The sequence below is a fragment of the Dendropsophus ebraccatus genome, chromosome 5, assembly GCF_027789765.1.
Source record: "Dendropsophus ebraccatus isolate aDenEbr1 chromosome 5, aDenEbr1.pat, whole genome shotgun sequence".
Classification (NCBI taxonomy): Eukaryota; Metazoa; Chordata; class Amphibia; order Anura; family Hylidae; genus Dendropsophus; species Dendropsophus ebraccatus.
In genome coordinates this window covers 67,488,108-67,514,980 of record NC_091458.1, presented here as the reverse complement: position 1 = coordinate 67,514,980, position 26,873 = coordinate 67,488,108, and the positions used below count along the sequence as shown (strand labels likewise).

Here is a 26,873-nt window from a genome sequence, read left to right as displayed (position 1 = left end):
AACTTTGTAATGTGTGTTACTTAGTGAAAAAATGTTTTACACCACATTACCCCTTTAAGGCTGTTTGAAGGGGCACAAGTTATACAACCTACTTAGTACCTGAAAACTAGATGTTCTGTAATAGACACTCGGGGGTAATTTATCAAAATTGTTCATAATAAGAAGAGGTCTATATATTATACCTTTTGCCATTAGAACACTTTTTTTTTTTTACCACAACACCAAATTTATGAAAATGACACAGGCACCAACATAAATTTGGAGTGGACGAGATTTGGATCAAAATGATGCATCTTCACATTTGCCCCATTTGTAAGTGTGGTCCAGACTGGAGTGGATTTGTGCTATTTTGCAGCAATTTGTGCAGTTTTGTGCGTCATTTAAATAAAAATAGAAAAAAGAGGATTTTTTTGTACTCACCGTAAAATCCCTTTCTTGTGGCTTCATTGGGGGACACAGCACCAGTGGGACACAGCACCAGTGGGTATAGGCTACTGCCACTAGGAGGCGACACTAGACAGAAGAAGAAGTGACTCCGCCTGGCAGCCTATACCCCTCCTACAGACACCAGGCTAACTCAGTTTAGTCACAAGCAGTAGAAAGTAGTAACAAAAACAGGCAAAAAAACCAGGCTGGTCCCGGGAACGAAAAAACCCCAAGAACAGAACAAGCCCCGGGAGCACAACCTCAAACAGGGTGGGAGCTGTGTCCCCCAATGAAGCCACAAGAAAGGGATTTTACGGTGAGTACAAAAAAATCCTCTTTTCTTGTGCCTGTCATTGGGGGACACAGCACCAGTGGGACGTACAAAAGCAGTCCCAGAGGGTGGGGAAAGAAGATTACAATCCCCATGCGGCCTGCCTAACGCACGGCGGCCTGCAGAACCTTGCGGCCCAGACTGGCGTCAGAGGAAGCCAGGATATGGACCTGATAAAACTTTGAAAAAGTGTGAACTGAAGACCAGGTGGCGGCCTTGCAGACCTGGGACACTGAGGCCTGATGGCGAACCGCCCAAGAGGCCCCCACAGCTCGAGTAGAATGAGCGGTGACCCGAAAAGGAGGAGCCCTGCCACGAACGCGGTAGGCCTCTGCGATGGCTGCCCCGATCCAACGCCCAATGGTGGTCTTGGAAGCCGCCAGCCCCTTGCGCGGACCCGACGGGACCACGAACAAGGAATCCGAGCGGCGGAAGGAAGCAGTGACTGACAAGTAGATCCGCATGGCCCGGACAAGGTCCAAACAATGCAGGGACCGTTCCCTAGGATGGGAGGGCGCAGGGCAAAAAGAGGGGAGAATGATGTCCTCATTAAGGTGGAATGCAGACACGACCTTCGGCAGGAAGGAAGGAAGAGGACGAAGCACCACCTTGTCCTTGTGAAGGACTAGATAAGGGGAGCGACAAGAGAGCGCTGCCAGTTCAGACACCCTACGGATGGAGGTAACCGCCACCAGGAAGGCGACTTTCCAAGAAAGGAAACAAAGAGACACCTCCCGAAGAGGCTCAAAGGGAGGACCTTGCAGAACCTCGAGGACTAAATTAAGGTCCCAGGGCTCTAAAGGCTGACGAAAAGGAGGGGCCAAATGGACCACCCCCTGAAGAAAGGTCTTCACCTGGGGGCGGAAAGCTAGAGCCCGCTGAAAAAGAACAGACAGGGCGGAAATCTGCGAACGCAAAGTGGAATGACTGAGGCCTTTATCCAGCCCGGACTGTAAAAAGGAAAGAATCTTGGGCGTGGAACACACCAAGGGGTGAAAATTATTCTGTTCGCACCAAGAAAAGAAGGCCTTCCACACGCGATGGTAGACCCGAGCTGACTGAGGCTTACGGGCCTTAAGCATGGTTTGGATGACTGGTTCCGAGAACCCACGAAACCTCAACACCGCGGCCTCAACAGCCACGCCGTCAAACTCAGCTGAGGTAAATTGGGGTGGAATATTGGCCCTTGTGAAAGGAGGTCGGCCCGCAGGGGAAGGCGCCAGGGGGCGTCGGCCAGGAGGTGCACTACGTCGGCGTACCAGGACCGGCGCGGCCAGTCTGGAGCGACAAGAATGGCGGGAACGCCGAGTGCCTTGATGCGCTTCAGGACTCGTGGGAGAATGGGCAGAGGAGGAAAGGCGTAAACCAGGGAGAACTGCTCCCATGGGGTCACCAAGGCGTCGACCGCGAACGCGCAAGGATCCCGGGCCCGAGTCACATAGATGGGGAGTTTGTGGTTCAGCCTGGAGGCGAAGAGATCCACATCTGGGGATCCCCACCGCCGGCAGATTTGAAGAAACACCTCGGGATGTAGAGCCCATTCGCCCTGATCCAGTCTTTCGCGGCTGAGGTAGTCCGCCGCCCAATTGTCCACCCCGGGAATGTGGACTGCCGAGAGAGCTGGAACAACCCGCTCCGCCCAACGGAGAATGCGAGCGGCCTCGGTCATGACAGAGCGGCTCCTGGTGCCGCCTTGACGGTTCAGATAGGCAACGGCGGTGACGTTGTCGGTCTGAACACGGACCGGATAACCCCTCAGGCGATCGGTCCACTGAGACAGGGCGAGAAAGATGGCCCGGAGCTCCAGGATATTGATGTGAAGCCGAGCCTCTGTCGGCGACCAAGAGCCCTGAGCTGTGTGGCTCCCGAAGACAGCCCCCCACCCGGACAGGCTGGCATCCGTAGAGACGACCAGCCAATTGAGGGGGAGGAACGAGCGGCCGAGGAGGACCACCGGAGACGTCAACCACCAAAGAAGCTCCCTGCGAACAGCAGGGGACAGGAGGATCTTCTTGTGGAGAGACAGAGGGGACCTGTCCCACTGCGACAGAATCGCTTGCTGCAGAGGGCGCGAATGAAACTGAGCAAAGGGGATCGCCTCGAAAGAGGAGACCATCTTGCCCAGGACTCGCATGCAAAGGCGAATCGAACAGGGGGCGCCCGAGCGGAGCAGAGAGACTGCCGAGCGCAGGGAGGCAACTTTGTTTGGAGGAAGGAGGACGCGGGCCATCTCGGTGTTGAATAGCATCCCGAGAAACTCCATAGAGCGGGAGGGAAGTAGGGAAGATTTTTGATAATTGATCACCCAACCGAAATTGGTCAAGAGATCGAGTGTGATCTGGAGGCTGGACAAAGTGTCCTGCTTGGAGCGGCCCTTTACCAAAAGGTCGTCCAGGTATGGCAGGACAGCCACCCCCTTTGACCGAAGCAGAGCCATCAAAGGTGCAAGGATCTTGGTAAAGACCCGAGGCGCCGTGGCGAGCCCGAAGGGCAGGGCAACGAACTGGAAATGTCCAGAACCGACGGCGAAACGTAGGAAACGTTGATGACTGGCTGCGATGGGAACATGCAGATAGGCGTCGCGGATGTCTATAGAAGCAAGAAATTCGTCCTGCTCTAGAGACGCGACCACCGACCGCAAAGATTCCATACGGAACCGCCGAAGGCGAACAAACCTGTTCAGCCGTTTCAAATCCAGGATAGGACGGACCGAGCCGTCCTTTTTGGGGACTGTGAACAGATTGGAATAGAATCCCTGGAAGTGCTCGGAGGGAGGAACTGGGACCACAACTCCTTGAGCTAGGAGATTCTGAACCGCCCGAAAAAGCTCGGAAAGCCGTGCCGAAGAGCGTGGGAGATTTGATGGAAAAAAGCGAGGAGGTGGAATGCACACAAACTCGATTTTGTACCCTGAGGACACCACCTCCCGAGCCCACACATCGGACACATGGGCGAGCCAAATCTCCTTGAAGGAGAGCAGACGACCCCCTACTTGAGGGAGAGACCCGAGTGGTGAAGGACCCTCAGGAAGAAGACTTGGGTGCAGGACCCTTAGAAGGGCGAGAACGGGGCTGCCAGGTGGGGCGGGGTTTGAAGGAGGGCTTCCTAGAAGGAGCTGGAGGCGTATCCTTAGCCGGGCGACGACGTGCCGGAGGCTCAAAAGAGCGGAAACGGCTGGAACGCCTGGGAGGCTGAGGGCGCCGGGATCGGTTTTGAGGAAGCAAGGAGCTCTTCCCCCCCGTAGCGTCCGAGATTATCTTATCCAGCCGCTCCCCAAAAAGTCTGTTTCCTGCAAAGGGAAGAGAAGTCAGAGCCTTCTTGGAGGCGGCGTCAGCTGACCAGCATTTTAACCAGACAGAGCGTCGGATGGCTACAGAGTTTGCCAGGGCCCGCGCAGACAAACGAGCAGCTTCCTGAGAAGCGTCGCACAAGTATTTGGACGCATGTAGAATTTGTGAGGCCAGAGACAGGAGATCCTCACGCGGGGTGTCCAGGGAGAGGTCATGGACTAACTGCCTGGCCCAAGAGGAACAAGCCTTGCTGACCCAGGATGCAGCAAAGGTAGGACGTAGGGCCGAACCAGCTGCAACAAAGACAGACTTCGAAAAAGCGTCGATTTTCTTGTCCACCGGGTCAGTGAGTGAAGCACCATCTGCCAGAGGCAGAGTAGTTGACTTGGAGAGTCGAGAAACTGGAGGATCCACAGATGGGGGCACTGTCCATGTAGTGACCAGGTCAGGGGAGAAGGGAAACAAAGCCTCGGCACGCTTAGAGGATGGAATCCGCCGGTCAGGGTGATTCCACTCCTTGGCTAGGAGGTCCTCAAAATCCTTATGGCTGGGAAAAACCAATGGCTGTCGCTTCTGGCGACGGAAGGAAACCTCACTCTTGGAGGTAGAAGAGGACTCCTCCTCAATATGTAAGGTGTCTCGCACTGCACGGATCAAGGCTTGCACTGCAGAGGCCAGCTGATCCTCCCTGTCAGACTCTGAAGCAGAGTCAGAGGGGTCCCCCGAGGTGGCGGAGAGGGGTCGCTGGGAAGCGGAACCGCCTGCAGTGGATCTGGGAGGAGAAAGGTCTGAGGAACACCTAGAGGGCGACCGTGAGACAGAGAGTCTAGGTCTCTTATGAGACCGTCCTCTGGAAGGGGAGTCAGGAGATACCCTGGAGGGTCCTGCTGCTGGAGGCGCCTGAGAGGGCAACCGCTCAATGGCATGGATCATGACCTGCGACAGCTTAGAGAGGTCACCGATCGCCTGGGACAGGGATCTAGCCCACTCAGGAGAAGCTACATCAGGACCTGGAGGGGGGGCCTCCTGGGAAGTGGCACCAGGGTTAAGGCATAGCAGGCAGAGGGAACCAGGCTGACCACAGGGGAATTTCTTATTGCAACGAGCACACGCAAAGTGTGTCGCCACAGCCGCGGGAGCGAGCTGCCTAGGGGGGTCATCCCGGGGACCAGACATGGTAGCTAGGGCTGTTAGCCTGGGGAGTGGAGGAGGGGAATATCACCCACTGGGTGAGCCTACCAGACCCTGGAGTTGCTGCTGCACTGGATGCTGGAGCTGCTGCCGCACTGGATGCTGGAGCTGCTGCCGCACTGGATGCTGGAGCTGCACTGGAACGACTGCACTGGATGCTGGAGCTGCACTGGAACGACTGCACTGGAAGCTGTAGCTGGTGCACGCTGGAATAGCTGCACTGGATGCTAGACTGCTGCTGTGCACAGGGAGCTGAGGCTGCTGTACTGGCAGAGATAACAGCAGGAGGCCACGAGCTGAAGCTGCTGCCGGCAAGAGGAGGAAGGGAGGGGGCAAGGAGGAAAAAGGTGGGGGCTACAGAGTAGCCAATAGGAGAAAGGGCTGTGGCGGGAGGAGCCGAAAAACGGGCGGGCGCCCCGCCCCCAGTGACGTCACTAGCGTGCGCCGACGCGGCCTAGCTCCGGCAGAAGCCGGGGCCTAAATTTGTGGGGCAGGCCGGCGGCAGTGAGACGGCGGCGCGGAGCGCCAGAAAACGCGACCGGAAAGGGAGAGAGGAGCCCAGCAATCCCCCAGCTGTCCCTTATGAAGCCGCTGCGGGCTGCAGTGGCTCCTGGATGAAAGGGGGTGGGCATCAGCCCAGGCTAGGAGGGAGATGAGAAGGGGGATCAGGAGACAACCTGTCCAGTAGGACAGGGGATAGAGGAGAGAGGGCTGCGCTGCAGGGAAGTGTGCACTGTGGCAATGGGGACTAGGGAGAGCAGGCAAGAGGCTACTGGTTGCCCTAGCCAGGATGACCCCCCCCCCCCAAGGACAGGACTACTCACCTGTCCGGCGTCTTCGGGTGCTCGCAGGGTCACCCCCTCGGTAACCTCGCACCTGGGTGGGGTACCGGCATCCTGCGCAGGGAGCTGGCAATGGGGGACGGGTGACCGGCGCATGGGAAGTGAAAACTTCCAGTGCACCCTCAGGGGGAGGCTACGTCTGGTGTGGCAGCCCACGCCGACGGTCCCCCTGATAACCTAGAAAGAAAGAAAAAGAAATAAAACTAAAATAATAAAGAGGTGCGTGGCACCTGTGTCTACCTCATACGGACACTAGACTAAAACTGAGTTAGCCTGGTGTCTGTAGGAGGGGTATAGGCTGCCAGGCGGAGTCACTTCTTCTTCTGTCTAGTGTCGCCTCCTAGTGGCAGTAGCCTATACCCACTGGTGCTGTGTCCCACTGGTGCTGTGTCCCCCAATGACAGGCACAAGAAAGTTGCATTTCCTAAACCAGACATAGCACTGAACATATAAGTAGAAACAGAAATATTCTAAGAACAGATGTGAGTGGTGAAAAGCTTTGTAAAAAATTTTGTGCATTGAAGTGATTCATCCATAGCACAGAAGAAAACTATTTTCCCACAAAGAATGAATGAATAAGAAAGTTTCCCTCTCACAACAAACATTTGTAAGCTCATTAACAGCAAGCACAGCAGGTGTCGCTGCTCCCTAAAATTAACCCATGGGCTAAAGTTGTGATCATGTTCTGAGCATACTGCTTGCATGCTCTAATTCAGACAGCAAGTACACATCTACCTACTGTGAAAATGAGCTTGTGGCCAACTACATTTAATGGCAACAATAGAAGTGTAAGCCGACACCACTCACTAGTTCTAGTAGGTGCATTAATGGTTTACAAAGATCATAAAACAGATTAAAAAAAAGCAGAACCACCTCAGCAATAGTTTCAGATGCTAAATGCTCCACATACAGATAGCTTTAGAAGTGGGGGATAGTCTACATAATGCAAAGTACAATTAAAAGAATACAAGAATTAGAATAAATAATGCAGTCTCATAACCCAAAGATACTTTAGAACTGTATAGCTATACTTTTAAGATATTTAAAGTATCAGCAGGTTCCTGCAAACGAACTCACCAATATCTCCTTGCAGCAGACTACCACATCTTTCTGGCATCAGTCTTGTTTTCTTTTTAAGTCCTTCCATTTTGGAGTTTAATCATGATGAAATATGTATATTAGCTGGTTTGGAGCACTGGGGGCCTTCCTTTGCCCCCCAGTGCACCATTCAGTCTGCCAGTTCCGTTGGTCATGCCTACCTATGCATTTTCGATTATGCATAAGCATACCCGTCTTTACGTAGATGCGACCAAAGGGAGGAAAAAAAACTAAATGCAGAAGGTAATGTCAGTAGTGCCTCTGCGCTGCCCAGACTGGCCCAGTGAATGCTGATTGGCCAGAAGCGGTACACGCTGCAGCTGATTATAGGCCTAAGGCAACTATTGTTTAATAAAAAGCCCCCCGACCTGCTCAGCATGAAATGCAGAGGCATGAGCAGCACAATGGAGCAGGTGAAACGGACAGCATACATAAGGCAAGTATAAGCTATATATTTTGAGGATTTTTTAAAAAAAATATTTCATGACAGGTACACTTTATGTTATTTACAAACAGGGCTGTGGTGTTGGTAACACAAAGAGTCGGCATTAACAACGCTTTATAAATGGCTGATTTATACCAGTAATTAGTAATAAAAAAAAATCAATGTAGTGAATAGTAACATCAAGCTTTCCATCTCCAAAAGTAAATATTCAATAAGCTATGTATTTATCACACATAATATAATACTTTTATTTAAAGCTAGTGTACCATCAGGTACATAGTTTTCTTTTGTTTCTTTTTTGTACCTAAATCAATGGGCACTGGTATCGGGATGACTGTGGCGCTGTCTTTTTTTGAACGACCATCTGATTCCCGTCTATTCCCGGGCAGCGGCCCGACATGACATACCGTGGTTAGGGACAACGCCACTGGCATCCACGTTCCGGTGCCAATCTGTTCTGATAAAAAAACTAAAGCGATATAACGGATGGTACATTCGCTTTAAAGCCTTCAAATCCACAGCCCTGTTTAAGTATACTATCAACTAAAATTCTAATAAGGATGTTCTGGACACTACACAATTCCAAGTACCTAAGCAGGGAGGCACTTTCCCACTTTCCTTAGGTGTGTACTCACTCATTTTTCCACATTGTTCAACTGCATCAAAATAAAGTGAACAATTTGCAAAAATCCTCAGCAAAATCACAGGGGAAAAAAAGTTTCAATACTACAATTTAGTAAATAAGACAGGTAAAGAAGTTATATACAGAATTATAGCCTAAATGATTGATTGCTTCTCACCATCTCTAGTAGTTTCCCATTCGGCAGCTTCTTCGTCACTTTCTGGAGTTCTTTCCTTGGTAATTTTAATATCTTCCTTTTCTCTGTGTCTTCCCCTAGAGGAATCTTTCTAGAATAAAGATTTTCCAATATAAGTATTAGTATATGACTCACACTTAAAGGATAACTATTAGTAAAAAAAACTAATGTCAAGAAGAGAAATCTTTACATTAAGAATTTGTGGATGAAAACAAATGCAAGTATTCCAAATGTGTCAGTACCCGTGACACAGATAGCTAAATGCACCCACCTTTGTATACTTTTATAAAAAAGCTAAAAGAATTGCACTAGGTAAGAATAGACATTTAGACTGATCAACAGAACTGAACCATTCTGATAACCAGTATAATGTAGATTAAAATGATGGTCCCACATGCAACTTTTTATCTGTCCATTATCTATCAATCCACAGGATAAGTGAGAAATGCAGAATCGCTTTCGGTCTGAGCACTAGACAGCATGGAACCTCTGGATGCCTGTACACACTTTAGGCTCTCATGCACATAGCTAAGGGTCCTATTCCACAGAGCGATGTCATTGGCTGAATGTTTATTTAGGTTCAAACCTAAAATCGGGCACTCACCGTGCATTGCTGCGTAAAATGTGCAGTGGGCGACCAATGATTTCACAAACACCATACATTACCTACACATGTTGCAGGTCTTCTCCTGCATGCCTTTCCTCTCCAGGTCCCGTGCGCAGCAGCAGCTTCGGTGCGGCCTGTCTTAGCGGACAGACCACTTAGACAATCACTGGCTGGGACCGCCGCGGCCAGTGATTGGCTGAGCAGTCTGTCAACTCAGACAGGCCGCACCGAAGCTGCTGCTGCGCGCAGGACGGGAATAAAGAAGCAGCACAAGAGAAGCCCTGCGCTTATGGTGTTTAAACAAGGGCTGCAAGGACATCGGTAACAATGTCCCTGCAGCCCTCGCTAAACGATTAGCGGGCCGTGGAATAGGCCCAGTAAATGAGCGCCGATCTAGTAGATCCGCGCTCGTTTACATTATTGATCGGGCCCCCATCGGCCTGTGGAATAGGACCCCAAGTCCTGCCTCTAGTCTCTCTCTTACTAGAGAAAGATTTTCCCCACCAACAGGCAGTGAAAAGCAGATTGCAGAAAAGAGAGACCTAGTGGGCTTTATTTTCCTATGGTAAGGAGTCCTTTTTGGCATATGAAGTGATTTACAAATATATGTTACAGATCACAAAGGCTATCAAAATGGAAGGAAGTTTTTTTTTTTTTTTTTTTAAACAGTCACTATTTAAAAAGGCTTTGTGAAGTTATTTTTACTTGCTCCCTATCCATAAGATAGGGGACAAGTATGAGATCATTGGGGGTCTTGACCACTGAGCCCCTGCCCCTTCCCCCCAGAAATTTCTAAAACAGTGCCTTAAATTTTGTTTTGAAAGGAGCCACAGGTTAGCGCCTAGCCCGCCACTCTATTCATTCTCTATTGACCCGCTGAGGGTGTCAGAGTACAGCACTGATCAGTAAAATAACACTATCCAAAACAAATGAGCAAAGAAAACCACTGGCAGTTATCTTTTCATACCCTGGAAGGAGATGTTTGGTCTTCAGCTGTACGTTTCTGTGGCTCTGACTCTACCTCCTGACGCTTATTTTTCATCCTATCACGCAAATCTATAGTGGGTCTTTCTGGTGACCTGAGATCAGAAAAGGTTTTTTTAAGGTTCTTGTAAGGTAGAAAACAATCTTTAAAAAAGTGCAAGAAAAACATTTAACTTAAAAAAAATTACATTTACTTTCATACAAGGATATAATAAACTACCATCTGAGACTATTTTGCCCATAGAAACCAATCACTGGTTCTGCTTACCTTCTGTAAGTACTGCTATAACCTTTTCCCCTTGGTGATGGGCCATGAACATATCTACAAGTATTACCATACACACAGTTACCAGTTTTCATCCAGTTACGACACTGAGTCTGAAAGAAGAAAAAGCATGACATTACTGTACGATATGCAATGTTGTCAAACAATTACTATAAAGCCAAGGTTCTAAAAGCTACACAGTAAAGCAGACCTTTCACAACACCCTTGTTATATTATAAGGCAGAACTTGCTTATGGGGTTTTCAGCCACACTGAAATGATCAAAGAGAACCTGTCACCTGCAAATTGCATGTTAAACTGCCAGCACTGCTACATACGTTCTGACTGAAGTATACTGAAGATCTCTGTGTTCACCAAAAATCACATTTTTACAGTTCATTCAAGTGTCTACTAACAGTACTGATGCCTGTAAAAATTGTGCAAATGTACCCAAGTATCCCCTGGCAGCGCAGGGGGATAATATAAATGAGCCCTGCTTGAATATAAATGAATGGGAGTGTAGGGATTACTAGTTGCCGACACACCTCTGACACTAGAACAGGCCATAAAAGTGTGCTCTTCGGCAGAATAAAGACAGACTGATTTTACAGTACCTTCTGTATCCTTTTATTGGAATGTATGTAACAGGATCTGGGGTTTAGTGTGTTTTACAGGTGACAGATTCAAACAATTAACAAACAGCTTGCAATGTTATAATAGGAGAGGCCAGCTAGGACTGTAATTGCTTCATTCATGTAGCCTCAGTCGTTGCATATTTTATGCCAAAAACAGGATAGTAGCCCATCCAAAGGAGTAGACCTAACCCTTCTTACAGCCATGTGAATAAATCCTACCCAAACCACCAGCTATACACTGGGAATTTCACTTCCCTATCACTGCCCTGGTCTTGAAACTTAGTAGTTACTATGAAGAAGCACTCAGGGTTACTTTGTCCATATAGTGCTAACTCGCCACCAGTATTCCTGCAATGTCATATACTTCCCAGCTCATCTGTATGCATACATTTCATCTGGGTCATGTGACCTCCACTCCGACATTCACACATTTGTTATGTGTAACAGCAAGTGGTTTGTCCTCAGCAGCAGACTGCCTGTTACCACTAGGATTATATTATCACCTATCAGATTCTTTGTCAACTCCGACCCCTACTCTCCCACACTTAGCTGTCATTCTTGTTCATCTTTACATCCATTCATGCACACAGTGCTAAATAATTTCTGCCATAATAAAGCAGGAGAGCAGTGATATAGTAGGTGAGTACATACGCTGATAGGCTGCAGTTATACACCTCCCCTGATCACACTGCCTGTCTCTCCTGTGTGCAGACTCTCCAGTGTGTCCTATGAGATCCAGCCTGACACTAATCTCCTTTGCGTAAGAGCTGACAAGGAAAAAAAACAAAACAAAACAAGGAGACAGGCTGAACCCGTATCTCTTATTATACTCTATAGTGTGAGCTAGGGGACAGAAGAACTATGTCACTGATCTAACACTTGCCGGACTAAGATCTCAGAGCAAATGCAGTGACCATCAGAGGAAAAATAGCTATAAAGATAGACAACTCAGGTATGCCACTAAAACTTAAATAGGTATTTAGAAGAGCCTCTACTTTATTATGTAATAGTAAAAAAAAAAAAAATATATATATATATATATATATATATATATATTATATATTATATATTCCTGGAGAGCTTCTTTAAAAGGGAACCTGTCACCCCTGGAGCAGTCATTCTCTACGGGCGTCGGACTCATCTCTAGTGAGCGCGCGTACTGCTTCCGAAGCGGCCTTCACCCCGGCAGCAGCAGCTTAGATATGGGGAAGTTCACACTTGTTAAGTGGACTATGTTTCAGGTTTACATTGGAATCCACAAGTCAGCACCTTTGCACCCAGTGGACCCAACAGCTTACTAATGACTAGATTAAGTCGATTTCTGAGCGCATACTGTTATTTTCCAGCTTTTTTTTTTTTTTAAGACTCCCAGCTTTCATTTAGGGGCCTATTCCACGGGAGCGATAATAGTCCGAATCGGCCAATTATCGCTCGGTGGAACAGAGAAAACGATCAACCGATGATCGTGTCATCGGCTGATCGTTTATTTAGGGCCAGACCTAAAATCATGGGTACCCCACCGCGCATCGCTACGGTGGAATAGTGGTGCGTGGGGACGACCGACAATTTGAGAAGCGCAGCATACCTGCAGGACTTCTCCTCCTCTCCGTCTTCCTCCCCGGGTCCCGCGGCACAGCATCAGCAGCTCCGAAGCGGCCTGACTGAGCAGTCAGACCGCTCAGCAAATCACAGGCCAGGACCGCCGCGGCCAGTGATTGGCTGAGCTGTCTGACAGCTCAGTCAGGCCGCTCCGGAGCTGCTGATGCGCCGCGGGACGCGGGGAGGAAGACGGAGCGCAGGAGAAGCCATGCTAGGTAATGTATGGTGCAAGGGCTGCAAGGACATCGGTAACGATGTCCCTACAGTCCATGCTCAACGATCATCAGGCCGTGGAATAGGCCCAGTAAACAAGCGCCGATCTAGCAGATTGGTGCTCGTTTACATCGTTGATCAGGCCCCCATCGTCCCGTGGAAAAGGACCCTTAGACTGTCATGTATTTTATTCCCACAAAACACTGCATACACTTGGAAACAGACCAGAGACATCAGTAAAGCACCGCCATTTATATCCTGAACATAGTCCATTTAAAGGGGTTATCCAGCATAAGAAAAACATGGCCACTAACTTCCATGGACAACACAACTCGTCTCCAGATCAGGTGTGGTTTGCAATTAAGCCCTACTCACTACAAAGTTGCAAACCCCCATCTAAACTGGAGACGAGAGTTGGGCTAACTTAATAGGGAAATATTTGAAAGACTCTCTGGTAATGCAATTCCCTAGTATTAATTTTGAAGAACCACCACATACAGTGGATTTCTCTGATGTAAAATCTGCTTGTTTTGGATTGTAGAACCTGTTGTGGATTTCACTTTATGGACTGAAAGGAATAAATAAAATCTGCAACAAAAATCAACATGCTGTGAATTTAAAATCCACACCACAAGTCAATTCCCACACAGATTTCATTCTGCGGCGTATAGACGAGTCTCACACACTTTACTGCTACTTTAACTGCAATATTTCCACCCACAAATCCGGCCAGAAAATCTGTGGCATATCTGCCTTGTGTAAACATACTCTAACTTTGGGCATAGGCCTTGTTGTCATTTTTTGAGTATGAGAAAGTTAATCTGCTCTTACCTCTGCACTATTCCCTGTGCTAGGTCCAAGCCTTTCAAAAACACTTGGTCTACGTGATGTGCTATCCGAGATGGTCTTGGTATTCTCTACTGTGACCTTCCGTCGGATTTTTGACATCTTGTTCTTTTTCTTTCCTATTAAAAAGTAAAGATGTTTTTCTTTAACATGGAGCATTTTAAAGTTTTAAAGATGCTTTTCAACCCCACTTCAGATTTCCTTTAAATTAAAAAAAAAAAAAAAAAAAAAAAAAAGCTGAGTATCTTGAGTTACATCTTTTCTTTAAGTTGAGATCCCTGTCCACAGTTCTGCTTTTTACCTAAGCTGTTTGGGTAGTGATGACAAGATCCCCAGCTTCCTATAGAAAATACATGTTGTACCTCAGGTCTGGTACCAGATAAATGATACAATATATTCTCAGCGTTCTTCAATTTCTTACACACATGAACAAGTCTTACCACAGTAGTGGAATGTAACTATGCCCTGACCAAGTATTAACAATATCTACAGGTCAGTGAGAACTGTCTATATTACATTATGACCAGCAAGACGGGTTGTATTTTTCAAAGAATGCCTAGCAGTAATGGAAGCGTGACTCTGGTTTCTGCTAGGTAGGTAATAACAGACCCACTGTACTCACTGCAGCTATCCGTGCAGAATCTGGGCAAATGAGCATTAGGGTAGCTTCACACGTACTGACTTGCAGCGTTAATAACGCTGCGAGTCGGCTAGGTCCTGGCAGATCACTTTCACTACATACACACAGCGCTTACAGACCACTGCGTGTATGTAATTCTGCTGGCCGCTTAACCCTTGCTGTTGCTGCCCGGCTCCCGCTCTGTATACATTACCTGTCCTCGCTGCACAGGGGTCCCGGCGTACTGCTCTCCCGCCTGGCCAATCAGTGTGTTGCCCTGCTGCAGCCACTGATTGGCCGTGGAGCGCGGAGGTATGTATAAAGAACGGAGCGGGAGGCATCAGAAGGGGTTAAGCGGCCGGCAAAATTACATACACGCAGCGGTCGTTCAGACCGCTGCGTGTATGTAGTGAAAGTTATCTGCCAGGACCTAGCCGACTCGCAGCGTTATTAACGCTGCGAGTCGGTACTTGTGATGCTACCCTTATGCAGAATTTAAAATCCACAGCTAAGACCCAATTCTACAGATGGTATTATGGTATGAAATATCCCATTTTCCTGCACAGAGTATGGAATGTCAGAATCTAAGCCCACATCCTCATCAAAACCTGAACATGATCATAGAGGTCACAACTACAGCTGGCCCAGAGGTAAAAATTAGACACCTCAATCTCCTCCTATGTGATAACAGAGGTACATGCACTTTAGGGTAGCTTCACACATACCGTATCTCTGCGTTTTTAACGGTGCGTCTTTAACGCTGCGTTTTTGGTGCGATTTTTACATGGGAGTTTTGATTTTCACATGAAAATCATGTGAAAATCAAAACGCGCATGTAAAAAACACAGCAAAAGCGCAGCGTTAAAGACGCACCGTTAAAAACGCAGCGATACGGTACGTGTGAAGCTACCCTAAGTCTTGCAGATTTTTCCATTGACATCAACACAGTAGGGTTTCTCTAGGTTGAACCTGATGGACTCCATGCCAACACATCCCAGGCACTGTACCCTCCTGCAGCAGGCATGGGGCAGCACACTACTACTCCATGCCACCACATCCCAGGCACTGTACCCTCCTGCGGGGGGTCATGGGGCAGCACACTACTACCTACTACTCCATGCCACCACATACCAGGCACTGTAACCTCCTGCGGGGGTCATCGGGCAGCACACTACTACCTGTCTACACTCCATGCCACCACATCCCAGGCATTGTACCCTACTGCAGGGGGTTTGGGGAAGCACACTACTACCTTTCTACTACTCCATGCCACCCCTCCCCAGGCACTGTACCCTCCAAGAGCAGCACACTACTACCTACCCTTCCATGCCACCCCTCCCCAGGCACTGTACCCTCCTCCTGGGGCAGCACACTACTCCTCCATGCCACCCCTCCCCAGGCACTGTACCCTCCTCCTGGGGCAGCACACTACTCCTCCATGCCAGCACTCCCCAGGCACTGTACCCTCCTGCGGGGGGCATGGGGCAGCACACTACTCCTCCATGCCAGCACTCCCCAGGCACTGTACCCTCCTGCGGGGGGCATGGGGCAGCACACTACTCCTCCATGCCGGCACTCCCCAGGCACTGTACCCTCCTCCTGTGGGGGGCATGGGGCAGCACACTACTCCTCCATGTCAGCACTCCCCAGGCACTGTACCCTCCTCCTGGGGCAGCCCACTATTCCTCCATGCCAGCACTCCCCAGGCACTGTACCCTCCTCCTGGGGCAGCACACTACTCCTCCATGCCACCCCTCCCCAGGCACTGTACCCTCCTCCTGGGGCAGCACACTACTCCTCCATGCCACCCCTCCCCAGGCACTGTACCCTCCTCCTGGGGCAGCACACTACTCCTCCATGCCACCCCTCCCCAGGCACTGTACCCTCCTCCTGCGGGGGGCATGGGGCAGCACACTACTCCTCCATGCCACCCCTCCCCAGGCACTGTACCCTCCTCCTGCGGGGGGCATGGGGCAGCACACTACTCCTCCATGCCACCCCTCCCCAGGCACTGTACCCTCCTCCTGCGGGGGGCATGGGGCAGCACACTACTCCTCCATGCCACCCCTCCCCAGGCACTGTACCCTCCTCCTGGGGCAGCACACTACTCCTCCATGCCACCCCTCCCCAGGCACTGTACCCTCCTCCTGGGGCAGCACACTACTCCTCCATGCCAGCACTCCCCAGGCACTGTACCCTCCTCCTGCGGGGGGCATGGGGCAGCACACCCACCACCTCCATTGTCTTATATTGAGGGAGAAGGGCTGCTCCCTCTCATGTCACTAGTACCCCACGTCCTATCTTGCTGGGACTTGTAGTTCCACAACCAGAGAGCCCCACTCGTGCCCTACGTGACGAATGACACTAGAGGAGAGGACTACAAGCCCCAGCAGGCGGTGCAGCCCCGTGTACCGAGCACGTCTTGCTCCTCACCGATTTTTCTTGTATTGCGGCGGCCTAAGCCGCCTGCCCCAGAGTCCCGGGCCGTGACCGCTGTGTGTCTGGCGGCCGCTACTGGGAGCTCAGCGACCTCTCCCAGAGCCGCGGACCGACCGAGCGCCCGAGCAGAGCCAAGCCGCCCGCCGCCTCCTCCACCTCGGGCCGCCTTCCTTGCAGGCAGCCGCCGCCTCGGCTCCTCCTTCCCCCTCCTCCTCTTTTTCTTCTTCTTCCACCACTGCGGCACCCACTGCTGCCGCCGCCGTTCCCGGGCTCCGGGAGCGATCGTGACGCAGCTCCGGCTACTAACTAACAGGCGATGAGGGGAGAGCCCAGCGCAGGCCAGACACTGAGCGCCGCGAGGCCTGCCGGGAAACAACACGGCTCCGGAGAGGAAGCGGCACCACACTACAGCCTCTTCTCTCTGCGCAGCCACTGCGCATGCGCCCTGTCAGTCGCAAGGCTCGCCGGGAAGGGGCAAATATTTAGGAAGCTACAGTCGCCTACAACGAGGGGAGAACTTCAGTTTGGGGAGTGTGAGGAGGCGGCAGATGGCAGTAGCTCGTCCCAGCATGGTCAGAACCTGTATGGTGGAGCAGAGTGCTCTGTATATACTCTACTGTTATATATACACGAGACTCCCCCTTCCTAGACCGATAGGGGGCGCCTCACCTCTCCATCTGTCCCCACACTGTACATTTGTTTTATCTACAAAGTAAACTATAATATAATATAAGTATGTTTTTTTGTATTATAATTGACTAGGTTGCTCTTCTCTACAACCCATAGCGGAGTCATTTCATCTTCCTGGAGCCCTATTCTTCATTAAGCCCCTTTGTAAGGTAGGTTGTTTTGTATGTTTTATAGCTTGTTGCTTCTCTTTGTTACCTCTATGTAATAATGTATGCTTCTCTGTTCTTCGGGGAGATGCCGTCGTGCATTGTGCGTGGCTGTACCTACTCCTGGTACAAGAAGGACCCTACTATAACTTTACATAGTTTTCCCAGAGACCTCCACACAATAAAGACCTGGCTGTTACAAACCAAGCAAGATTTTGGAAACATAGATGAGTTTTCACAACGTGTTCTGGAGGGAACGAAAACTGGAGTATATCGTATATGTTCCCAGCATTTCACTGCAGACTCCTATGAGCAATGTGGGCTGATAACTTATGTAAAAAAGGGAGCAGTTCCCACCATATTTCCACAAAATAAACCACCCAAAAAGAGGAAAGCTGTAACCGTGTCATTGCCTGGTGCCACCAAGGCAGATTTGGGCATTCTCCAGCCGACGTTTGGAAACTATACCGGTGCTATTCCATTAACCCCAGGGATCCACTGGAGCGCCATGGCGGTATCATCACCAAAGAAAAAGGCGTACAGCCTAGTGAAAAAATCAGTGGGAACTTGCACAGAATATTTCCCTGGTCAGGTTCACAAAAAGACAAACACAGATCCCTTTTGGGGAACAAAGAATAAAGAGATTCAGTGTTGTAAACGAAAACCACATCGAAGTATTGGACTACAGTGCAACCTAGCAAACCTGCCTCCACTAGAGGAATGGAGGACAAACCGTGGGGGCATCACATGACTCCCCTCCTGACAGACTATTTATGTAGATAGGAGGAAAACCTTCCAAAGATTAATCCATTGGTACTTCATTCAGACATGTCGGTACTTCTGGGACACAGGAGATTGAGAATTATTAATTAAAAAAAAAAAACAATATTATGCACTAACAGAAAATATAAATCAAGACAAAGTTTTGCGCTGACAAATATATCAAAGTTGGGATCAATTTGTCACCCTATAAAAAAACAACACAACCCATCCTATGTATTCTGTGTGGAAGTCAAACTTGTATGTAAAGTGCCTTTGTCATAAGGCAATGGTGTTGAAATGAGAGGATCTATAGAGGGAAAACTAACAGCAGGTTAGCAGACTCCAACCTTCTGTTATGGTTCCATAGCACAGGAATACCTTTATCCTCTGCTCTGTTTTCAATAAATCTTTAATCAACTTGTAAAATTAAGTGGTTTGCTGCCACCCCCAGTCCAACAATCCACCCTGCCCAACCCTCATCATCCAGTGCTCTCAGGTTATGAGCGCTGGAGTGACATTACTGCAGAGCGCTGCCTCATGAGGAGGGCAGTAGTCCCACTCCAGTGTAGCAAGCAGCCTAATTTACATATTGATTAAAGGGGAACTCCAGGTAGAGGTGAAAAAAATGAAACTTCTGCAGAAGCATAAAGCATTACTTACCTATCTAATCCATTTGTTTTGGGGGGTTTTGTTCTGTTTTGTGTTTCTGCACTCCCTGGTTTATCAGTTGTACACAGTACTACAGGTTCCAGAATGCAATGCTTTCCCTCAGCTGTTCATCACAGTCCCCCACCTTGCACATTCCCTGCCCAAAGCTGTTGCAGAACATTTAGGCTGTGTTCACACATTGCAGTTTCATTGTGTTACTGAATTATTTGCAGTAATTTATGATTTCATTGTGGTCCCACCCACACAGCACGCTGTATTCTCTACCTGTAACACCACACAGCACGCTGTATTCTCTACCTGTAACACCACACAGCACGCTGTATTCTCTACCTGTAACACCACACAGCACGCTGTATTCTCTACCTGTATATATGTATAAAAATAGTGGGCACCGCTATAAATAAGGAGTGCTAAACCAATGCATATAAATAACACATAACTCCCCAAGAAGAAAAAAGCATATGCACAAAGAGGTAGCACATCACAAAAAAATACTTTATTTATAACATTATAGAAATATCATAACAAAAAGACTATGCAGGAGTAAAGCAATAAGGGAGACAAACCCCAAACATTACCCTACATTAAAACCACTTAAAATGTCAACATAAGACCTGCCGGCGTACCAGCCAGATCTATAAAACCACACTGACCCCGGACCATATGAATAATATTGGGATATAGCAAAACTGTCCAAGTAGAGTCCCTATAACAAGTCACATCACACACACTGTGGTTTAGTGTGTGTGATGTGACTTGTTATAGGGACTCTACTTGGACAGTTTTGCTATATCCCAATATTATTCATATGGTCCGGGGTCAGTGTGGTTTTATAGATCTGGCTGGTACGCCGGCAGGTCTTATGTTGACATTTTAAGTGGTTTTAATGTAGGGTAATGTTTGGGGTTTGTCTCCCTTATTGCTTTACTCCTGCATAGTCTTTTTGTTATGATATTTCTATAATGTTATAAATAAAGTATTTTTTGTGATGTGCTACCTCTTTGTGCATATGCTTTTTTCTTCTTGGGGAGTTATGTATTCTCTACCTGTAACGCCACATAGCACGCTGTATTCTCTACCTGTAACGCTGATATTGGAATAAAGTAAAGAACTTTTTGATTTTTTTTTTTTCTTTTCATTTCCACGCACATATTATGGTCAAGCATCTGTTATCTTTGAAGTTGAGCCCCACAATAAGGCTCTGATCCTCTCTGCCGTTTAGCATTATTTACTTGTGTTACTGCATCATTTTTGTGAATACGCTGCAGTACTGCAATGACACTCCAACATGTGTGAACACAGCCCTAATTTCACTGCACACTTCTGCACAATCAGAGAAATCAGTGCAACACCTGCTTCTAGCCGGTCAGAGATGGTGAATCACTCAGGGGATTGGGGGATCCAGCCAAGCCTCCTGGGACATCACGCCCTGCCCCCTGTCTGCATCATCAGCCTGATCTCAGCAGCCACACACAATGTGAGACAGGCATGGAAGATTTGTCTCCTAAGAGGGGATAGCAGAAGGAGTAGGAGACAATGTGGATTTGCACAGGGGCCATTCTTTTCACTTCCTGGATTTCTATGAGCTGCCAGTGTGGCAGAACCGTACAGATACAGTAATACATTGTATAGACATATATTTAACTTTTAATGTACTTTTAATAGAAAACAAGTTTTTCTTATCTGGAGTTCCCCATAAAAGTGAAGATTTAGCAAGAAAACAATCTTCATCCTCAGCATTCTGTGTGTTGTGGGAACATAACAGCAGGTTAGAGCCTTGTACACTGCTCTTAGTTTCCCTTTAGGATACTGACACAGGGATAATCCAGTGGGCATACCAACTGACTGTGCTGCCCCTCAAACTAAAGTTTTAAAGGGGTACCCCAGAGGGGAAAAAATGTGTCAGTAAGTTATACAGATTTGTAAATTACTTCTATTTTGAAAAATGTAGGTCTTCCAGTACTTATCAGCTGCTGTATATCCTACATGAAGTCGTGTATTCTTTCCAGTCTGACACAGTGCTCCCCGCTGCCACCTCTGTCTGTGACAGGAACTGTCACAGACAGAGGTAGAATCAGAGAGCACCGTGTTATATTGGAAAGAATACACCTCTTCCTGCAGGAAATAGAGCAGCTGATAAGTACTGGAAATAGTTGAGATTTTTAAATAGAAGTAATTTAGAAATTTTTATAACATTCTGACACCAGCTTATTTAAAAACATTTTTATTTCTCTGGAGTACCCCTTTAACAAAGTTAGCCTTGTTAAAGGGGTTATCCGGTTAGGAAAATTATATGTTAAATCATCCCCCCTCCCGGAGACAATTCATTCCATACATGTCATTACCTTTTGTGTCTCCTTCCCTCAGTTTTGAACCTGCAGCTTTCTGCTATAGACACAAAAAAAACTGTGTAACAGCTGCTGAGTTTGTCTCTGCTCTCACCCTCTCACTAATTGTACTTTGCAATGACAGGCTAAATTTTTGCATAAAATATGCTGCGAAACTAGAAAAAAAATATATGTACAGTGAAATTGAAAAAAAAAAAACTGACATGTTATATATGTTTCTCAAGTCGGTACAATTAAAACGATATGTAACACGTATAACTTTTATTTTATTTGATAACTTGTAAAAAATTCAAACCATTGTTAACAAATATATGTTCCTTAAAATCGCTCCATTCCCAGGCTTATAGCGCTTTTATCCTTTGGTCTATGGGGCTGTGTGAGATGTCATTTTTTGCGCCATGATGTGTTCTTTCTATCGGTACCTTGGTCGCTTACGTCGTTTACCGTACGAGATCAGGAATGTGATAAATTAATAGTTCGGGCGATTACGCACGCGGCGATAGCAAACATGTTTGTTTATTTATTTTTATTTATAACATGGGAAAAGGGGGGTGATTCAAACTTTTATTAGGGGAGAGGGCTTTTTCTTAATAACAACACTTTTTTTTCTTTTTTTACTCATATACTAGAAGCCACCCTGGGGGACTTCTAGTATATGCACACTGATCTCTCATAGAGATCTATGCTGTATAGGATATACAGCATAGATCGATGAGATCAGTGTTCTATTGCTTTTAGCTACTGCAGCCAAAAGTAATAGAATGCCGAGCCGGGATCAGCGTCATTACTGCGCAGACTCCGGCCGGCACCAGATGTGGAGATCGCTCGTCCCTGACAACGTCACGGGGGGGGGGGGGGGGCGATCTCCCCACTAGACCCCAGGGAACAGCTGCAGTAAGTCTTCAGGTGCAGCTGTCAACTTTGACAGCTGCATCTGAAGACTTAATTAGCGGGCACGGCGATCGGACCGTGCCCGCCAATAGCCGCGGTCCCGGGCTACATGCCGCACCCGGGACCATGGTGGTGAACTCCGCCAACAGCGCAAGGACGTACAGTTACGTTCTTGTGCGGGAAGGGGTTAAGCATGTGTTGTGCTGCCATCCCTCTTCCTGAACCTCCAGCATCATGTACCGATCTGATGGATTACTAGACACACAGGGGGAGATTTATCAAACTGGTGTAAAGTAGAATTGTCTTAGTTGCCCCCGGCAACCAATCAGCTTCCACCTTGCATTTTTCAAAGAATCAGTGCAGAATGAAAAGTGGAATCTGACTGGTTGCTAGGGGCAACTAAGAGATGAAAGTAGCTATGTTTTTTTTCTAATCCTGGATAAACCCCTTTAATTCTTTATTACTAGATCATAGGCTGTATCCTTTTTTTCCAGGCAACCCTAGGGCTGCATCTATCTTCTCTAGCCACCAGGCGTTAAATGTTGAGCTTTCAGGGTTTCGCACACCCAAACATACTGTAGTTTTGCTCATCTCTACTTATGACCTTTTTACAGATGTCTATTGTTGTTGCCTTGGCAATTGTCACACTAGACAACCACAAATAAGGTCTGCATTATGAAGAAAAGAAACAAATACCCTTACACATACTGTAATAGTACCCTGCACTTTATATGTAGCAGCGTCTTGATGCACTTCTGCATTAAAATAATGTTTTCTATGTGAAAAAAAAAGGCATAAAAATGTTGTTAGCCAAACAAAACCTCCTAACAATAAAAAGGGAGTAATATATGACCTATTAGGGTCCTCTTATGTGGCGTGTACAAGATCGGTGCTTGCTTGCAGTGCCTTTACGTGGCATGTTCAATCGAGCGGCCTTCTGCATGGAAGATCACTGCGTTATTCATGCGGCCATTTAAAGGCGTACATCAGAGACAAAAATTTTTTTTTTTTTTTGCACATACATTGCTTTAATAAATTTATTTTACTTTGTATTACATTTTTATTAAAAACCCTGTATAGTATTTTTTATCTACATATGTCATACATAGCTCTTTTATTGACCGTCAGCAGTAAGTGACGACACGGCCCCCTCTGCTGGCACCAATGTTTGTGTTGGGACCTAGTCCTGCAGTTCCCGATCCTCTGCTCTGCTGGGGGGGGGGGGGGGGGGGCTGAGAATCTGCTCACTCTGTTACCGTATACGGTATATAAGAATATACAGAACACAAGAGGAATGGGACCCTACTCTGTATAGTATTGTGCAGCAGCGCTTCAGCGGAGTAGGGGATCCAGAACTGGAGGGCTGGGATGGGCTTAGATCAGGGATGGGGAACCTTTGGCACTCCAGCTGTTGCAAAACTACAATTTCCATCATGCCTGGACAGCCAAAGTTAAAGGGGAACTCCGGATAAGAAAAACTTGTTTTCTATTAAAAGTACATTAAAAGTTATATAGATGTGTAAAATGTTTTACCGTATCTGTATGGTTCTGCCACACTGGTAACTGATAGAAATCCAGGAAGTGAAAAAAATGGCATCTGTGCCAATTCACATTGTCTCCTGCTTCTTCTGTTATACCCCCTTAGGAGACAAATGTTCCAGGCTTCTGTCTCACATTGTGTGTGTTTACTGAGGACAGGCTGATGATGCAGACAGGAGGCTTGCTGGATCCCCCAATCCCCTGAGGGATTTACCACCTCTGTTTGGCCAGAAGCAGGTGCTGCACTAATTTTACTGATTGTGATGGAGAGGGCTGTGATGATCAGCTGAGGGAAAGCATTGCATTCTGGGAACTCCTCAATCAAGAAGGACAGAAACACAAAACAACCCCCCCCCCCCCCAAACAAATGGATTTTTGGTAGTTTCAAAACTGGGATAGACAGGTAAGTACTACTATATGCTTCTGCAGAAGTTTCATTTTTTTAACCTCTACCTGGAGTTCTACTTTAAAGCTTTGGCTGTCCAGGCATGATGGGAATTGTAGTTTTGCAACAGCCGGAGGGCCGAAGGTTCCCCATTCCTGGCTTAGATAGTCCTGCACTACCTTACACAAACATTTGTAGCAGCAGAGGTGGTCTTGTTGCCCCTTATGTTATTAGAAAAAGCGATTTTGGTTTTCACCGATTAACAATAAACAACTGCAAACATTTTGCAAACTTTTGGGAACGACCTGAAATCATTCTTCATAATACACAGAACGATCGTAATTACAAACGAATGATGTGTACATACACTGAAAGATTAGCAAACATACGAACGGATTTTCGTTATAATGATTTTTTTACACAATAATCTTTCCATGTAATAGTGCCCTTACTGCTGCCAGTTAACAGAAGTGCATAAGTAAATAAAAACCCGCCTGTTCATAAACTGCAATTTTCAATGAGATTTTATACTCGCAGTAGAATTTGTCATCCCTGCGAGTATGTAAATGCCGGCCCCCTTAACCCCCTGCCGCCCACAGCATACTTTACCTGGTCCACGCTCCAGCTGCATCTGAGGCTCCTGGAGGTCCTGCCCAGCCAATCAGTGACTGCCGCAGGACCGTGCACTGATTGGCTGAGCGGGAACTAGACCCTCAGATGCAGCTGGAGAGTGGACCAGGTAAAGAATGCTAAATATTTTTTTCTTTCTAACATGACTAATAATGCATTAAAATAACATTACATATTGCCCCAAAATGTTGCAAGGAACAAAATACAATGAAACATTGCTGCCCAAATTTTTTAACTTTTAGCAATAAAAACTGTACTTTTAGGAGAGCCGGCAAGCTCTCCTGAACTTGCTCCAAGGCCCTTGAAGCTCAAGGTCAGGCACAAATGACGTTTTCATTTGTTTTTATTCAGTTTTGCTCTGCTGCAGGCATTAATCTGTAAAAATGGTAATTTTAGACAGGCCTCCTGGCGCCCCTCACTGTGCCAGTGCACCGCCAGAAGGTACATGCCCCTAGTGCACAGAAGTGCTCATTTACAGTATATGGCTTTCTGTTGCCAATCTCAATGATCTACCATGGCAACCTCCAGAGAAACACTGGGTTCCTTGGTGATGTCACCTCTAGTGATGCCATTATGACACGCACAGGGTTCCGTTCATCCAGCAACTGCGCAGAGCTAAAAACTTGGGGGGGGGGCTGCCATCTTGGTTCTCAGAAAACAGCAGACTCCTTTTGCAGTGCACAACAGGTAACCAGCCAATTGCAAATTAATATTTAAGCATTTATGTTTACTGTTGACTTGCTATGTCAGAATTTTTTTTTTTGTTTCCTGACATAACAATTAAGACATTAAAATGAACGTACCACAAGGTACATTTGCTTTAAGGTTCGCTTATGGATAGAACAGCGCCGGAGTCAGGAAGCCGTGCCACAGCCTTTTTTTTTTTTAAAACACTGCCTAGTTCTCGTATACGGCACCGCTCTATTCACGGCACTGGCTGGGGCTGAAGGACTGAAAGCGGGCCGGCCCACATCCAGTGGGAGGAAACCCCTCCTCTCTATGATGCGGCTCCATTGAGTCTAATGGCTTCATCGCACCATTCTATAAATTGGTAAAACTTAAAGAGGCTGTACCGTCTGTCGATGCTTACCAGTCACGCTGCTTGTAATCTGATATCACGCTCTCCCGTCCACGCAACAAGTGTATCTTTAGGCCCCCTCTCCTTTAGCTGTCAATCCTTCCAGAGAAGGCAGGGCCTAAAGTTACAGCAGCAACTGGAGAACCAGTTGCTGGACCACAAGCAGCTTGGCTGGACATAGACTGCTTGCAATCTGGAAACTAACAGCACAGATATATGCTGTGTAGAGATGAGCGAACCTCAAACATGCTCGAGTCGATCCGAACTTTCGGCATTTGATTAGCGGTGGCTGCTGAACTTGGATAAAGCCCTAAGGCTATGTGGAAATCATGGATATAGTCATTGGCTGTATCCATGTTTTCCAGACAACCTTAGAGCTTTATCCAACTTCAGCAGCCCCCGCTAATCAAATGCCGATCGTTCGGGTTCGGATCGACTCGAACCTGGTTCGCTTATCTCTAATGCTGTGCTTTCAGTTTCCTTTTCTCGGTGGCACAAACCCATTTACACAGGGAGGTGTGCAGCTGATAAAGTTAGATTTTAAGGCAGGCTCTAAAGATACAATCCCCCTTAACCCGCAGCGACCCAGTGTATGAATTACCAGTCCACGCTTCGGCTTGCTTCCGGGGCTCCCAGCATCCTGATGTCCTGCTCAGCTAATCTGTGCACTGCCCTGCCGCAGCCACTGATTGGCCGGACAGGGCGTCAGGATGCCATGGAGGGAGGCCAGAGCATGGACCTGTAATGTATCCACTGGGCCGACGTGACTTAAGGGGACCGGATGTTCATACACGCAGCGGAATCAAAATAAGTGTGGCTGGAATGGCAGTGATTCCATTATGTGTGAAGCCATCCATATGCAATAAAATGTTATCAGTGTCCTGTAGAGATGAGCGAACCTCGAGCATGCTCGAGTCGATCCGAACCCGAACTTTGGGCATTTGATTAGCGGTGGCTGCTGAAGTTGGATAAAGCCCTAAGGCTATGTGGAAATCATGGATATAGTCATTGGCTGTATACATGTTTTCCAGACAACCTTAGAGCTTTATCCAAGTTCAGCAGCCCCAGCTAATCAAATGCCGAAAGTT

At 47.6% G+C, this 26,873-nt stretch overlaps 2 protein-coding genes across 7 annotated transcripts in view; one reads left to right on the top strand and one right to left on the bottom strand.

Moving 5' to 3' along the window:
* The window catches only part of ZC3H13 (zinc finger CCCH-type containing 13), a 42,388-nt gene extending 25,318 nt beyond the window's left edge, over nt 1-17,070 (bottom strand). For 4 of the 6 annotated variants that reach the window (XM_069970516.1, XM_069970519.1, XM_069970518.1 and 1 more), the window contains exons 1-5: nt 16,642-17,070; nt 13,575-13,708; nt 10,301-10,410; nt 10,016-10,127; nt 8,424-8,532 (exon numbers count right to left, since the gene is read on the bottom strand). In XM_069970516.1, the coding sequence (XP_069826617.1) occupies nt 8,424-8,532; nt 10,016-10,127; nt 10,301-10,410; nt 13,575-13,691 (448 nt within the window). In that variant the 5' untranslated portion in view covers nt 13,692-13,708; nt 16,642-17,070. Of the gene's footprint in view, nt 1-8,423; nt 8,533-10,015; nt 10,128-10,300; nt 10,411-11,582; nt 11,699-13,574; nt 13,709-16,641 lie in introns of those variants that run through there. The other 2 variants (XM_069970520.1, XM_069970521.1) reach the window with 2 other exon arrangements.
* LOC138792740 (uncharacterized) lies at nt 16,570-18,452 on the top strand. The gene is made up of 3 exons (XM_069970523.1): nt 16,570-17,219; nt 17,410-17,486; nt 17,572-18,452. Exons 1-3 carry the CDS (start codon nt 16,964-16,966, stop codon nt 18,232-18,234), a joined length of 996 nt encoding a protein of 331 aa, XP_069826624.1. The 5' UTR covers nt 16,570-16,963; the 3' UTR covers nt 18,235-18,452.
* The last annotated feature ends 8,421 nt before the right edge of the window (nt 18,453-26,873 follow it).

Excerpts from the sequence above, each read along its gene's own strand:
- LOC138792740 (XM_069970523.1), top strand. The coding sequence starts at position 16,964 with ATGAGGGGAGAGCCCAGCGCAGGCCAGACACTGAGCGCCGCGAGGCCT. Across the intron at positions 17,220-17,409 it reads CAGTAGCTCGTCCCAGCATG|GTTGCTCTTCTCTACAACCC; the intron begins GTCAGAACCTGT and ends ATAATTGACTAG. Across the intron at positions 17,487-17,571 it reads TCATTAAGCCCCTTTGTAAG|ATGCCGTCGTGCATTGTGCG; the intron begins GTAGGTTGTTTT and ends TTCTTCGGGGAG.